At 51.1% G+C, this 16868-nt stretch overlaps 1 protein-coding gene across 1 annotated transcript; it reads right to left on the bottom strand.

The window, feature by feature from the left end:
* Positions 1-11809: 11809 nt before the first annotated feature.
* On the bottom strand, positions 11810-15768 carry LOC125955019 (uncharacterized). Its single transcript, XM_049685832.1, has 4 exons — positions 15326-15768; positions 14739-15200; positions 12182-12935; positions 11810-12071 (listed from the first exon to the last, which is right to left on the bottom strand). Exons 1-4 carry the CDS (start codon positions 15429-15431, stop codon positions 11828-11830), a joined length of 1566 nt encoding a protein of 521 aa, XP_049541789.1. The 5' UTR covers positions 15432-15768; the 3' UTR covers positions 11810-11827.
* Between the last annotated feature and the right edge of the window lie 1100 nt (positions 15769-16868).

The following is a 16868-nucleotide window of genomic DNA, read 5'->3' as shown; positions in this document are numbered from 1 at the left end:
TGCTAGTGCCTGATCGTATACCATCCGAGCACCAGCTGCAGAAACATCCACATGATATGCTCGTTCAACCTAACACACACACACCCACACGCGAAACTACCTGGCCGGACAGGCAGAGAAGAAGATCCGAATGAAACGAACGAGCCTTCCACCTTGCGCCACCCCACCCGAACACTAAATTAAACATAACAACAAAACGAAAACTCATCGCCGAGCGCCATTTTTCTAATCGCGCATTCTTCATTCCACGATATTTCCTCGGTGTCGGTGTGCGAAAACGAAAAGCATTCCTCGAGGCACTCTGCTTCCTTTCTATAGCGCCAGGTGTGTCAATCGTTGCGTATGTTAATCTGCGAACGTTTTTTCTCGTTCCGTCGAAGTGCTTTTGAGCAAACAGAAGAAGGCGAGAAAGAAGAAGACGCTGGGTGGCTCGTTGGTTCTGTGAATGGGGCATGCCCATTGAGCTGTGTGTTATTTGGCTTCCTTCTTCCTTTTTCCTTTTTTTTTTTTGAAACCAAATGGAAAGCGGTTTCTTTGGTTTGCCTTCGGCTTACCTGCGTTTTGCGATTCTTCCGAGGAGTACTTCCCGCGCACAGCAGAGCCATCTGCAGCCACCGGCCATTACGCATAAAAACTTTACCAAACGGACATCAATCCTTTGCAGGAAGAGAGGCAAGGTAGGAAGGATGATGGCCATATTTGTGGTACGAACCTAAAACTGGATCACTCCTTACCGGTTTCAGGTTCACTGGCGCTGGCACAGAGCCTGAGAGGTTTATTACGAGCATCTTTAGGGAGAGAATGTGTGGTGTTAGTGTTTTAATTAAAATTCTACCGAACTGAAATTCGACCAAAGTCCTCGGAGTGGAAAATTTGATTTACCTCGCACGTGAGAGGCAGCTGAGTGGGACGAGCAGTTGCTAAGGCAATCCCTTCGTCTAGTAACCACTGGGATAAATTCAGCATGTACGCTTCAGTTAGTAACCGCGTCAGGAACAATTCATTTTAAATAGTAATTAATAAGACAGTAGAATGTGCTAGTAAAAGTTAGAGTGCTCGGATGTAGTGTAACGAAATACATCCCACACTTGAAGTCGTTGATGTAAGTTTCATCTTAAAGAAAATTTCGTAAGTACAGAACCGACCGGAATTCTTCAGCGACGTACCGGGAGGATTACTTTAAGGATCTCCCCCAACCTCTAGCAGCTAGATACCGCATTTCCGTCTTCCGAGGTACTTAATTAAAACCTCTACCATCTTTTCCCAGCCATTTCGTAATTGGATGCTCTACGAAAACGAAGCAGAAGGTGGTGGTGAGAGGTGGTTTTACCTGCTCGCACAGCACTGGACACATCGCCGCTCACCGATAATGCTCGGCGTGTTTTATAATGCAGGATGTTGATGTTGAAGAGATGTGACCTTAATTAGCTGTCCCTCGTGAAACCGGACCCCGAAAAGCCTTGTTGGATCACATGCAGCGGAAGTGATGCTGTTGCTGCTGCTGCTGCTGCTGCTTCTGTTGTTCTGGCGTAGGTTTTTATTTATTTTTCCGTTTTTTTTCGTTCTGCACGTTCTGCTTCAATTTCAGGCTCCCCCCGGGGTGGGAATGGGCGACTTGCTGATAGCCGAAGTAACAACTGCTGTCACATCTCATTAGCATCACCAGCGTAACCGCCGCAATCTCCACCGCTTCCAGATAGTAGAGCCGGGGACGGTGGTCGGGCCCCCGAAAAGGGCGTCAGTGCGAAAGTCATCTAGAAAAGGGATTTAAATCACGCAATAATCCCACACGTGAACACGCGAAAAGTGGCAACGGGAACCTCCCTGCGGAACCCACCTCGCGGCACGCATGGACGCATGTATATTACACACACGCACCTGGGAGCGGTTTCGTTGGATTTCTTTTGGGTTGGCAAACAAACTCCAAACCGTTGCCGAAGCACTGACGCTGATTGAATGCGACGGTTGGTTCCGTCTGCATCTCAGATCGAGGCGTCTTGAGGGTGGGGGGGGGGGAGGTGCTTTTGGCAATTCCCTCACCTCCAACACTCCCGCAAGACACACAGGCAAGGCCTATCGGGGCGGATCAGACGTCGAGGTGCGTCGTCGAGAAAAGGCGCATCCGATCCGCAGCACCTCCATTCCATTTCGAACGCTCCAAGCAGCAATCCGGTATTCATTATTCCGGTGGGTACACGGACGGTTCACTCAAGCTGAGCAAAAGCGATTCCCGTTGGCCACTTCCAGTGAGTGGCGGATACGTAACGCGCAAACTCCAAACCGGAACACGGTGGATCGCGAACGTTCTAAATGCAGAGAGTTGAGTGTGTTCCTCCTCCCGTGTTTGCTTGGCTCTGGCGGTGAGCCGGATTTCGATTTCGGTCTTCCAGATCTCTGTCCACCGTTGGCAACGCTAGACCGTGGAGCACCCGACCGCGTCGTAGCCCCAATCATCGTCGTCGATTTCCTTGCTGCGTGTGTTGTGGCGTGCCGTATGTGCGAGTTCTCGAGTGTGTTTGTGTGCATGCGTGTGCGTTGTGTGTAGTTGCAGCGAGTTCCTGCAGCGCGGGGCATGCCGCTAGGGAAGGCGCTAGCGGGAAGGGCATGAGAGCAGTCTGGTGTGTGTGTGTGTGTGTGTGTGTGTGGAGGCAAGTGTGAAAAGCAAAGGGCGCCGCAGAAAACCATAAATTTGCGTGCGCGGTCTCCTCTTCTGTTTACAATCTACCGTGGGGCGAAGGTGATGTTCACCGGAAGCGAAGGTAAAGATGGCACAGTGGGGGTGGGGAAAAGGGGGCCACCGAGTTGAGTGCGTGTGTGTGTGTGTAGGATGTGTTGTTAAAAAACGTGAGCAAACGTGATTTGGTTTGGGCATGTGTGTGTGTGGAAAGGGGCTGCTCCATGCTCCATAGGAATGCTTCAAAACCTGGTGGTGCTTACGGATTCTTAAGAGATTCGCCTCGTATACGCGGTGGCCCTGAGTGGCGGCTTTATGTCTCGTGATGAGCTGGAGTACCGGTTCCAGGGTGGTCTGGAGCGTGTGCGCGCGCGACCGCGATCGTATGGCGGAACGTGCCACAACAAGACGGCAGACAATGCAATGCACAAGCGGGCCATACAAGAGGGCCATACACTTGCCCCGATCATCAGCATCCTCTTCGTTGTCATCCCGGGGTGAATCCTTCTCCCCCCTCCCCCCAGTTACGAGAGGATAACGAATGAAACAAGTGCCGGTCTTGAGCGAAGAAGAATCTCAAATACTGAGCCTTCTTCTAACCACTCCACTGGTAGTAGGTTAAGGATTAAGGTGATGCTTCTTGTGTCGTTTGTTTACGTGTGTGTGTGTGTGTGTTTGTGTGGAGAGGAGTAATGGCCAAGTGCAAGCAAAAGTACCGCTCTCGAGTGCGCCATCGAAGGCAGATCGAAGGAAAGAAAATTTAACGACTTCAGTGTCACTCTGTGTCTGTGGCACGAAAGGATACTGCTCGGGATATGGAATCGCAAAAATTCATCTCGCAAAAAGGATAAAGTTTAAGCGGCTCTGGAGCGCGCGGAAGCGACAGGAGGAAGAAGAAGAAGAAGCTGTCGAAGGCGCTAGAGTGTGTCGCCCGAAACTTTCCACGCTGCTGGCAGTTGCTTCCCGGAAATCCTTGTCCCCTCCCCCAAGTTCCAGACTTAAACTACGAGAATCGCTAAAACTGAAACGACAGCAGAATCGGAAACAAAATACGTGATTGTTATTTCAGTTGATCAACGATCCAGAATGGTGTGCTTGTGTGTGTCTGTGTATGAAATGGATCCGTGTTTTGATTGCCAATAGGAAAACGAAACCGAATGGGGGGTGAGGGGACGGAGTGGATTAGATGGAAAAATATGTCCTGGAACACCGGGTATGGAAGGAAGGAGCGCATTCGTGCTGTGTCAGTGAGTTTGGTAATTAAAAATTTCCCACTTTGCAAGCGGTGCACTTTCGTCGGTCGGTGATTCCCGGTCGCTTCCGGAATGCTGCGGATCCTCCGGGAATGGTCACATATTTTGCGCAGAAAATCCCGAGCTCTCGATGCTGCCCACATTCCATCGAATTGCTCAGCTATACCGATGCCCCGGTATGGTGAACGATAAAATGTGGGGCGAATGGAATGATATGTTTATTGTTTCAAGAAAGCGCTGGCCGCGGCACAGTTCCGGGATACCGGACTCCGGTTCCGGAGCGTTGTGCAGTGCAGTGAGTTGGAAAATAGATATATTTTTCTACCTCTGCTCGCCACCTCCCGAGGAACCATGGAGGAGATAATGCAGGAAGGATGTGCGGGAGGAAGGGGGAGTGATGTGCTCGAAACGCTTCCGATATGAGCAGCTCGTATCGATGCCGTATGGAGGAGTGCTGCTGGTGCGGGAATCTATGCATTCGCGAGTGTTTTTTCTTCTCCTCCCCATTATATTTCTGTCATCGTTCCGGGTGTTTTCGTGTTCTAATTTATGCTGTTCTAATATGTCTTTTTCTTTCTCTCTACCCCACCCGAACGTGGTGTTGTTGTAGTGTGAACATAAACCGACACAAACCAACTGCTGCTGCTGCTGTGTGTTGCGGTGTGGAATCCAAGAAAAGTGTTTCAATTGTGTGAAAAGCAATTATCCAAAGTCGGGCTCCCGTATAAGCCTGAAGTGCGATTAAAGAAAAAAGGCAGTTCAAAACGCATTTACAAGGTGTAAACCATTGCTGGAAATTGCTGGAAGTTTTTTCCACTAAAATGGAAATGAAGTCACATTGCCAGTGGTGATTACGGTTCATCAAGCCGCCACAAAATCGAAAGGTGATAAGGTGGAAAGCAGCACCGCACGCTCTGAATACAAGGCTGAGTCAAAGCCATTCCAATTCAACGCGCGTCAGTTTGTGTCATTTGTCACTCGAAAGCACACGGCCCTTGCGGGTCGTCGAGCATTTTTAATTGGATTAAAATCCGGTCCTTCTCCATTCAACGCACACACACGCACACCCAGGCCGACCAGGCCAGGCCCTATTCATCGCCACGCAATTCAGACGATCAGTAGGCGAAGTCTTGAAGTGGACGGAAGAAGCCGACAGCTCAGCGGGGCAGGTAAGCGAGACGTTGTGTTTTTTTTCTTTTGTGTTCGCTTTATGTATGCATTTTCCGCGCTTTTCCACGTCACACCACACCGTCACAAGCTGGGATGTCATTCACGATCGTCCGCCATTCGGTTCGCGTGATGAGACACCATCCTGAACGCGCTATGCCTGACGTCTAATGAGCGTCTAGTGGTAACAATCGCCATAAAAGATCTTTTCTTCGTCGTGGTTCAATGAATTGGGCGTCTCGCTGCTATAATTGTTCGCACATACACTCTCGTAAGGAATCAGAGCGTTTTCACGCTCCTATCTGGAAAACGCTCGTTAGGTTGGATTTCGCAATTTATGTGTTCGCTCATGATGCGCGCAACATGCTCGTAATTAATTCTCTCGGTTTTTCTCGTTCCCTACTGATGCTACTGCTGCCTGCTGCTGCTGGTACTCTTGCTGCTACTACTGCTACGAAGCAATGTTTCGTGTACTAAAACGAGGGAAGGACTTTCGGGGGGAGGGAAGCAAAACTTTATCCTTTTGTCGTCGGTCCTCTTTTTTGTGCTCTCAGCCACGCTGGCCAAGCATGCACTCAATGAAAACTAATCAAATTCCACAAATTGGAGGTTATGTATGGATGGTATGATGAGATCCGGTCCCAACGGACGGGGGACCACCGATAGTCAGTGGAGCGCAAAAGTTTTGTACTCTGACCCCAAAAAAACGGGGGAATCTGCATCCATGCTGGACCAAGGCCGCAGCCGCTTGTACGCGTATAACAACCCAAGTAGTGGTGAAAGTTGAACCTTTTTGATGCAAAAAGCAATCCAGCAGCACTTTTTTTTTGTCCCTTCCTTCCTCAACGAGTTCGATTTAATGGAATAAAGAAAAATTACGCAAAGCCCTTGCATAATAACAATGCGAGCCTTTATTTACTTTGCTTTCCTACTCTTGTGCGCCTGTTAACGACGCCCAATAAGACGCTCATTACCGATCAAATTTGGGGCAGCTGATTCCGCTGATTATCTCTGATTAATGCCGGCAGCCTCGCAGCTTGTTAATTGATTTAGTGTTAAAATATGGAACTACTAATTCATTTTTTATTGCCACATAAATCCAAGCCCAAAATCTGCTTACCCACATCAGCCGGTGCCTCGGTGCTCGGTGCCCCTTTTTGGTTATAAATATTTATGTTTGCCAAACGACGCCCCATCCGCGTCGTCGTTCTCCCACCCATAATTATGTTGCCATTGTTCGTGTGGCCTTTTTGTGTGGCCGACGGTCGACCGGCTGGCCCGGTTGTCTGGAGCGGGAAATACATTTCGTTTGATGTACTCCTCAACAACAGCAGCAGCAGCAGCAGCACCAGCAGCAGTCAGTATACCACGCAGTCGATCCGCACGCATCCGTGTCTATTGTAATGATAATGCTACCTCGCCCTAGGGGCGGGTTCTAGGCGAGGCCAACCAGTAACTTCAGTCAGTTCTCTTGTCGTAGATTTACGACAGCGAAGCATAAGGAGTCTCTTTTCTTTTCTTCTTGTCCCGTTGGTGGTGGTGACGGTGATTTGATGAGGAGTGGAAATGGTGATGGCGTTGTCTCCCCGAAAGTTCAGGCGGAATGCGCGTTGTGCGGGCAGGACAGGAAGGCAGGAGGCTCGAGCTCATAAAATGCGCAAAACAAACGCAAACAAAGCGAGACTGGTTCACCGAGCACTATAACGATATGGCGGCAGTCTACTACAACGACGACGACGACGCCACTACCGACGGAATCGACACGAAAATCCTTCAATTCCTAGAACAAATCTTTGTGCACACGTGTCTTGTATAGCAGGAGTCGTTGGAACATCCTCCGCTCCGAGGGAAAACCACAGATAAACACTGTTGCCAACAGCGACGGCAAAATGAGACACCGGAGATTTTGCGCTCTCTTTCTCTCCTTCTGACACCTTTCGGGTGCTGCGGGAAACACGAAAATCTTTGCCGTCAAATCTGTCGCCAGCGGACGCGCTGGCTGGTTGGCTGGCTGGCTGGCTCGGCTGGGACAAAACATCTTGCGACCCACGGTGTACCCACGACCCGCATTAAATGAACAAAAGCGACGCGATTTTTTATGAGGAATGTTTTAATATCCCCAGATGAAACTAAGGAGCTACAGCGCGCCGCGCGTGGCGCCCCCAAGACGTTAAGCATAATAATTTCCCGGCGAACGTCACCCGCACGATGCTGGAAATGGAACGCGAGAGGGAGAGAAAAGCGGAGGCAACAGAGCGACCGTGCGACCGTAAACCGTACAGACCGTAGGATGCCGTTGCTCTAGCCCGGAGAGCGGTCCTCGCAGGATCTCCGAAAAAAAACTTATTTGCAAAAGAGACAACCCGTGTTACTAACTCGAGCGAACGCGCGGGAGTACTACTACGAGCCGTCGCGAAAGTTTTCGCTTTTATTCTCCATTTGCCATCCAACCTTCTGGCGATGAAAAGGAAATAAAATGGGAATCGTTTTACCGGAAGCCTCAACCGGCGATTCCCCCCTCCCCCGGGGGGAGGGGGGGGGGGGGGGTAGCCAACACTAGGGGGCTGGAGCAAGCGAGTGTACTGTAGCAATGTTTAGCTTTCCGTCTTATTACCACCTTTTGCTCCGTGCCTCCTTTGCTCCTCCTTTCCACCTCAAATGAAGTTACTCGTCCGTCCTGCCTGAGAATATCTCAGGCAGAAGTACGCCGAGCACCTTTGTTTCGCTTAACACCGCGGGATATTAACGACTATTTGGGGTTTGTTTTTTTTTTTTTTTGGAGAAGGAAAGCCCCCCAGGTATAGCGGACCCGTCAGCGACGTCAACTCGATAACTCCAGCCTGGGTTTGGCCTGATAAAAGGCCGAAACTTTGACGGCAGGTGGTTGTTTTCCCCAATTTTCACCCACTGACCTTTTGGATGATTAAATTACAAACAACAGGCGTCATTCTGCGTCAAACCGTGGGTCTTTTCATTTACCGTTTTCTAACCGTATCCACCAACGATTGTTGCCCGGGAGCGTTAACAACGACAACAACCGACTGCAGATAATCTTAGCGTGAAAAGCGTGCAGCGTTATCCGCCCGCTGCGAATGCTATTTCCCACGTTCTTATGCTTTCCAGCAGCAGGAAGCATTTCCACGAAGCACTGTAATCGGTATTTGGTTGCGTTTGACGATTCTTTTTGTCTGTCTTAAAAGCCGGGCTCAATTTCCGCGGATCCTGAAGCCTGGAGGCTGTAGCGATTGGGATTGAGATGTTATCGTTCGATGGGGGGGGAGGGTTTCCTCCTTTTTAAATGGAATTTTCCGTTACCTATTGTATTGTGTCACTTTGAATGGCCGACGCCAGGCCAGGGCATAATGAAGGCAAATTGGCTACTAATATTCATGCTAACGTCACGCCGTGGAAGTGCCTCAATTTGCTTCACAATTTGTGTGTACGTGAAGTGAAGTGCTATCTTTAAACTGCATGCAAATTCACGAGAAGAACGCCCACCGCCCAAAAGAGCACAATCTAACGGGCACTCCAAACGCGATCGGTGCCCAGCAGCAGCAGCAGCACCGGATTAAATGATGATTAATTATACTTCGCTCAGCATCGTTTCCCTGCCTGCGGGAGGGATGGCCGCCACTGCCACCGAGTACCGATTATGCGATTATCCGATTAGAGAGACCACTTGATAAGGATCTCCGGTGCGTTTTCTGGTTCGCTCAGGTCCAGCAATAAAGGAGAGCGCTGGCGCAAGAGAGAGCTGGTTGATTGGCATTTTTGGGGGTTTCTGCATAGGAACGAGCAGATTACCGTCTAATTCGCCATTCAAAACACGTTCCGGCCACAGACACACAAAACCACGAACAACACGAAGCACATAAACAATCAAACCGTACGCTCGTACGGAGATGAAACAGGGATAGAGACAGAGAGAGAGACAGGCGGCAGATAGAAAAAAAAGATAGATGAAGCGACGTGGGCGTCGGGCAGGGACATGATGAGAATTTCCACAACAGAGAAAAGACTTTCCTATTTTGCTTGTGGTGACCGTATTGACCACAACCCGACGATAAAAACTCAAGTATTCGGAGTTCTTTTTTTCTAGGGCCGAAAGTATCGCCTGAAGGAGTATGTTCTATCAATGTTCTAGGACACTTGAGACCTGTTGAAGAGTGGGACCCAGTTACATAACGCATTCATGGTTACGTCAAGATTCACCTAAAGTAAAGCTCGTAAATCGGTGACATTGTACCGTTTCGTTTCTCCTTATCGGCGATAAATCAATCGCCGGCACCACCGGCAGCAACACGAAAGGAATGTTGTTTTCACAAAGTAAACCACAATGGTGCCGGCCAAAAGGAAGGACCAATAATTGATCACCATTTCAGGTGCACCGCGAGCGACATAAATTAGTGGAAACCCCATTTCGGAGCGTGAATATCTGGGTTAAACTCCTGGGAAGCCTCCCCTCAGTGCATAGGAGATGACCTTGCACGGTCGCTACGGGGAAGGAAATGCGATTTTCCACATTCGTCCAAACACCACCTCACACACGTGTTGGAGGGGTATGGGAAGCATTTTAGATCATTTCCCCCTGAACGCAGGTCAGTCAGCACCGTCGTACCAAGCGCCGTAGGTCGTTGCGGCATCGCGCCATTTGCCCCAGGAATTCACAATCACCATTCTCAACGCCCGGTCTCTCGGTCTGTCCAGGCTCGGTATGCTCGGAGGCCAAAACCGCACCACACACGTGCACCAGTCAGTGCTGCACTTGGAGCACCGGAAGTGGTGGCCTTGGAAACCTTGGTCGTGGGAACCTATTCCACGAGCCTGCACGGACCGGTTGTAGCAGTTTGTTGTTCGCTTGCCCTGTTCCGGCAGCCACTTTCACTTCATTTCCTCGCGGACGCAGATAAATGCATTTACATTTATGCTCACGGGGGGGGCCCTCTCCACCGGAAACGCTAAAGCCGGAAATGGAACGCCCGTGGAAAAGGGTTCCTTTGTTTCGACCCCAAAACGCCGCGCGATCGGCCATTTACCAACTTTTGGGTTTGGCCTGTAGGATCTCAAGGATGTTTCAATGTCTAGAGAATCCTTTTGCTCATTTTCCAATATTCAAGTTAAATAATCTTCTTTTAAAAGGTTCTAGAAGCTACTTAAATTGTTTTAAATCTCATCAGGAATATATTAGAACACTGTAATAGGGAAAGAACTCAATCTATCAGTCAGTTAGCAACCATCAGCAGGACTTGAGGTGATGACGTGGACCCCAATGCGGTCACCGAGAGTCCCTTAGTTCAGCAAAAACCCCTTTTGATTGGCATCATCGGCATAAAGTTTCCCGTGCTCCCCTTGTTGCCCCTTACCCTCGGCCGCAGTTCCTTTCAGCCCGCGATTTCCAGCGTGCGAAAGATTCATTCCGAGGGAAGGGGTCCTGATCCTTTTTCTGCTTAAATTATAGCCACGCTCGAGAGATCAATGGTCGAGGGCCATGGTATTCGGGCTCCAGCGCGATTCGGTTGGCGTAAAAGGTAAGGCAATAGGCAAAGGGTCTGGTAGCCGACGGTTGGGCAACCTTTTTCGGCGATTTTTCGCTTTATGCACACCTTCTGTAAATTGATTTTCTCCGCCGGGATCGCTGGAACCCGAACGTTTCAAGGGCAGATCACCGAGCCGCACACTGAGGCAAATCCGACGCACCGGTGCCCCCCCCCCCCCCCCACGGGTGCTCACAAATCGAGCAACTCGTCGCATTTGCTTAAGGTCGGTTTTGCTGCTTACGGCGCTCGCTGGCCCCGGGCCCAAAATGCTGCAGCGTTATCATCGTTAAATATTAACGAGATGCCGGAGTGTTCGGGGCTTCGCGCGGGTCTGGTACCGCTTACCGCACTACTTTAATCGAAGCGTAAAGTTGTAAAACATAAACTTGGCGCTCCTATCGGTCCCTCGGTGGTGGCCACAACCATCCTTGGTTGTTATTCTGCCTGCTCAATAGAGAACCAACCTCTGACGGCGTCTGCAAAAAGAAGCAAGCTTCCAGTGGTGCCGTGCCGTGAGGGATCAAATTTCTGGCCCGGGCCCGGGCCCTGGGCCCGACCCTGGCGACACAATGCCTCGGGACCGTTTTTCAACGAGCAAAACGTTTTTCCAATCCACTCAAATGGACATTATCGTTCCGGATAAGCTCATTAATTCGGATCCATTAGCTCCAGTATCCGGCAAATAATTGCTCCACTGACGATCAGAACGCTCGCAAACGATGATGCTGGAACCACTCTGAGGCTGGACACGTCGCAACCAATGTAGGTTGATGGCCGTTGTCCATAAAAGTGAAACAAAGCAGCAGCACTACTAGAACGGCGTCGCTCGCATCAATAAGGTCGCCGCTCCGTATTGGCCGTCCTTGTTCTGACAACGTCTGCCACATCACCTGAAATTTAACGAACCAAACCAACGACCTCTCCATGTCGATGGTCCAGTTTCGCTCCCCCGAGTTTCGATCGATTTCCGGTAGGTGGTTGTGGCGATGGTTTGCTATTTTAAGCAGAGCAATTAATGCTTAATTAGCGATGATTCCGCCCGTTGCCCAGGAATAGGTCCAGTCTGTCGGTTGGTCGGTCGGTTGGTCGGTCGTTCGGTCGGTCGGTTCTGTTCGGTTCTGGCTACATAAATAGGTCCAGCGCTCACTCTCCCCAAACCCGGGGGCCGGTAGTTGGTAATTAGAATTCGAGTTTTATTAACCACTCGGTACGCGCTTCAGGTTCCAGTAGATCGCGGCATCGATGATGCTGGTACCGCGCACGAAGTCCACCGCCACTACGTTGGCCGTCGGTCCGAGATCTTCGAAGTACCACTTGCTCACGAACCGATTGACGGAGTCGGCCATCTTGCGCAGCCCACCGTACCGGTCGGTGATGACACCCCACGGATCCGGTGTCAGCTCGGCCATATCGGCGACGGGACGGTACGAGTACTCCCGGCTGTTGTAGATGAGAAGAGCGAGAGAGAGAGAGACGGAACCGTTAAACCTTCTTTGATGTCTAGGTCTGACTTAGAAGAGCCCCTTCTCAGGTATAGTGTGGATACTTACAATCCCATCGGATGATGCACCTTGAAGAGATAATTCTGTAGATCGCCCACCTTTTGCACGTTACCCCAGCGCTGCTGTACGGAGCGCCACAGCAGGTGCGGGTAAGCGCGAGCCGCAAATTCATGGTCGTACGCGAGCACCACCGTCTTACCGCCGGACCAGATATCGCCGAGCCGGCGGGACCAACCGCCAGCACCGGGCAGTGCCATCACGTCGCCCAGTTCACGCTGCAGGTACTCGATAAGCTTGATGTGGATATCGTACCCCTTACCGAAGCCAACCGGGAACTCCTGTACGTCCACCACGATAATCTCCTTCGTCTCGGCCGCGTACTTGCGTATCTGTTCCAGGTCCTCGATCAGCGGGTGCATCCTCGAGATGCCATGGTTCGACCAGAACGGTTCCGGTTTCGATTTATAGTAACCGACGCGTAGATCAATATACCGGACACCCTGCAGCAACTGGGACCGTATGTCGTCGTCCTGCGTCAGCGCGTACTTGGTGACGATCGTCTCCTGGTGCTGCGGATCGAAGTTCCGCTTGTAGGACGCCGAATCGTGCGTCCCGGGCAGAAAGAGCTCCCGCATACGGAAAGCGCTCAGGTGCGATCGTAGGTCGTTCATCCAGGTCGGGTACAGCTTCATACAGTGCACATCGAGCACGGTTCCGTTCGGTGTGACGGTGTACGCGTAGTATCCGTAGCACCGGGTCGAGGTGTTTGCCTCGTTCATGAGATCGTAGTTAAATTTGATATCTGGGGAGTACAATGGACGTTGATACTAATCATTCCAAGCGAAACTTTAGCTCCGTGAGTCATAGCTACGTATGTAGACATAACTCTCAGGCTGTCAGTGATTCCGCTGTTCTGTTATTGACTTGACCGGCAATTTGGCGCCATCCTCCACACTTCATTAACCTCGCCACGCCGGAACAACAACAACATTCGCAACCGGTTTACCGACCTCCAGAGGCCGCTAGGGATGATTCACGACGCCCCGGAACGCCATTGGCAGTTTGCATTCATTTCATGCTTGCCATTCGCCGTAGAATACGTGTACGATAAGTGTTTGTGCAAATGAATGCGAGATGTGTGCGCGTGTGGTTTTTTTACGCAAACGGTCGACAAACAGGTGTTCCATTTGTTCGCACGACCAAACGTACGCCCGAGCACGATGTTGTAGTCATGTCATGTAGCGATGCAGTTACAGATAAGGTGTACGACAAGGCGATACCGAATAGTGGAAAACATACGAACCGGGGCAGGGTCTGACGACCGACCCGACAAGCCTCTGCCACAAGTGGAAAGTGAAGGCGAAGATACTTTCTACACACTTCCGTCTGCCTATACTGGCAACGTTCGGCAAACCCATAGCGTCCTTTAGTCCATCGCCACGCCACGGTGTCGCTGTAGAACACGGCTGTTCCGTAACCAGATAAGGCCCTAATCATCATTCCAACATCGATTCTCCATGATTGTACCGTTGCCGCCAGTCAGCAAACTGGGCAACTGGTGCCCTCTTTGCGGCGGATGATAGTCACCGATGGAGATTTTGGTTGGCTGCAAAGAGGATTGTTCTGGCTAGCACCTCTTTCAGCACCTTATCGGTACCGATGAAAAAGGGGTTGGTTGCGTTGAACTCCCTCTGTAACATAAGCTCATCAAAGCGTATGATTTGCCATAAATGCTTCACGGATAAGCCGTCAGGTAACAAAACATACTTCTAACGCTTATCTGAAGACACTAATCACGAAACTTAATTAGCCGGAGTAAATAGAGTTCGAAGGCCCACACGGTGCTCCGCATCCCCAAGCTTTGAAGTGAGCTCTTGTGTAAAAGACAATCAAAAGGCCTGTGTGCGGTCCCCGGGAACTTCTCTTCCCCGGGGAAGCGCCTAGATCGAACGTGACTAGCTAACCACGGCTATGGTCTTCACGGTGGGGCTTACTAGAACCGCAGAACAGGCCCACAAACTTGCAGATAACAGCTCGCAGCGTTCGCCATCTCCAACAGCGAAACAAATATTAAGCGCGTCACGGACACCGCCACTACCGCGAGCAAAAGGAGGTTCCTCTTGCTTTCCGGCACTTGTGTCTGAGGCTTACAGCCCTAGTTCCCCCGACCGGAATTGTGTGTGTGTGTGTGTGTGTGTGTGTGTGTGTGTGTGTGCGTCGTTGCACTGCGTTTGCGGGAGGAAGGGGGCTTTGATCCGAGACACAACTTCTTATCATGTTCCGGGACGGGCCACGTGGGCTATAATGACTCGTCCGAGCTCTCTCCGAGCAAACGGAGAGGATTACTGAACTTGGTCCTAAACACAAACAATCAACTCAACTCGGCGCGACGCAAAGACTCAGCGCAGAGAGAGAGAGAGAGAGAGAGCGATCCCTCTAGAACTGTTTATCCCAAGCGAAAGCGCTGGCGACCGATTATCGAGTCCCTCCCAGATATTAAACAAATCAGCTGCGCGTCGAGAGTAAATACCCGTTCTAGGGCCATGCTCTAGATCAAAAGTAACCAACATCACCACCTCTACCACCACCACTTAGTGCTGCTCACCAGTTTTGGTCCAACCGTTTTCATAGACCGGCTGCAGCGAAAATAGCACTTCCTTCTTCCGCACACCATGCTCGTCCCGGAAGTCGTACTCCCACTCGATCTCCATCTCCATGTTGGACGAGTACGCCACATCAGCGTCCGTCGGCGTTGACGCCGTCATGCTGGGTGGGGAGCTATTTTCGGTAGTGCTGACCGCACCACGCCCGTCGTCGGTTACTTCCGCTGTCGATGGCCGACCGGTCGACGCCGCCGACATTGCGTCGAACTCGTCGAGCGGTCCGGGGCCGCTAGTGGTTGCCGCTGGTGGTCGCGAGTAGTAGTAGTAGCGTGGCTGGAACGCCGGGACCGACTGCTGCTCGGCCAGCAGAATGTAATTGGACAGATCATGAAAATTGCGCCAGGCCAGCTCGAGGGTGCGGGCCCGCGCATTCACCGTTATGTAGAGATCAGCCATTTCCGGACCTGTGACGACGGTGTGACGATGTGTGCGAGAATACACGAGATAAATTAAAATTCCATCCAGACAGTGGATTGGTTCACTGGTGGTGCAGGAGGGGGGTGGAGGTTGCCGTATGCTCTATGCTTACCTATGCGCTGGCATCGTATGGTGGTGGTTTGCAGAAACACTAGCAGCACTAGCACCAGTAACGCACGACCCTCACTGTTGTTGTTGATGCGCACCTGACCCGACATTATGTTTTGCTTGTTGAGGCGCTGTTGTTAGAGCGGCGGTTTTCCTGAGGTCACATAAACACGCGCACATCCACACACACACACACACACACACGAGCGCGTGCTGTCTGTTCGTTTAAATCGCTAGAATTTGTTCTCGTTCGTTGTGCTTTCCGTAGTTTGCGTCAAAAATGCACGAGCACTCGGTGCTCTCGGAGAAGGTTCGTTTCACTCCGAACGGCAGTCACTTCGTCACTGAGCCGCAGGGTGACACCATGATCCAGCCACAGGCCAGCCACAGCGCCGCAGCGTCATCTCTCGTATGCCTTGCGCCGGTCCCTTCCCTTCACTAAAACGCACCGCACGCCACAGCTGCTCGCTCGCTGGTGATGGGAAGGCAACACATGCAGCATCGCCAGCACGTCGTGCTCTTGTGCGTTTCGACGGCCGACCGCCGAATGAACCACCGAGAGCCTCCGGTAGCCGCTACCGGATTCTAAACGAGAACAATGCATCTATTGCGCTCTGTGTTACACAGCATCCAGGCGCCATCATGTATTGTGTCGTTGAGTCATTCGAATGCTGCTTTATTTACGAAAAAGAATAGCGCATGTGGGGGGATTCCCCTGACCCCTGAACGAGAATTGAAAGCAATTTTCTCCGCGCGTTCACCACCATCAACACAGCTGACTAAGGTTATGACTGAGCAATGATCACTGGAGTTTGGCAACCATGTGGAACAACCATCAATTACGCAGCTAAATAGTGCAACCAAGCGGGCAATCATTTACAACAAAGTGGCAGCATACGTTGTTGTTAATGAGGAAGCAACTTTTTATCATTATGTATTGAAGCGCCATTAAGCATAGCATCATGGCACACCACTGTAGCTGGTGGGATGGAGCTGGTCCACGTCCAACGTCATAATCTAGTGACGCCGCGATACCATTCCGTTTCGCGCACACTTTCCCTCTCGCTCAATGTTCTGGCATGTCTCCCTACGTTTCCTCTCTCTCCTTATGCTGCGATGCTCTGATGTTTGACCGACCGGCCGACCGACCGACAGACGGAACCGGTCCCACAACTGATTCGCTTTACCGCAAAACTCTGTACATTGGAGTTGCCGGCCGGCCAGCCAGCCAACCAGCCAACCAGCCAGTCGGTCATCACGCGTGGTGACCGGTAAACCGGTAGTCGTCGCGCCGTGCTGTGTGCCAGTGTGAGGCCGAGTGAGTGACATTTATCATTAATATGCGCGACAACTTTCTTCATCTCGGGTCGCAATGCCACACCGGCGCGGATGCGCGATTCGCGAAGAGGAATGCTGCTGCGCCCTGCCGCATAGTGGGCCTGGAGTGCGACGATGGTTTTGTGGCATTATATTTTTGGTGCATCTCGTCTCTCGAAGTTTGTGGAATGATGTCACTCAATTGCTAAATATTTTATTCTGGATTGGAC

Source organism: Anopheles darlingi, chromosome 3, assembly GCF_943734745.1.
Source record: "Anopheles darlingi chromosome 3, idAnoDarlMG_H_01, whole genome shotgun sequence".
Taxonomy (NCBI): domain Eukaryota; kingdom Metazoa; phylum Arthropoda; class Insecta; order Diptera; family Culicidae; genus Anopheles; species Anopheles darlingi.
Note: the sequence above shows the minus strand (reverse complement) of the source record. Positions and strands in the feature narration are given on the sequence as shown.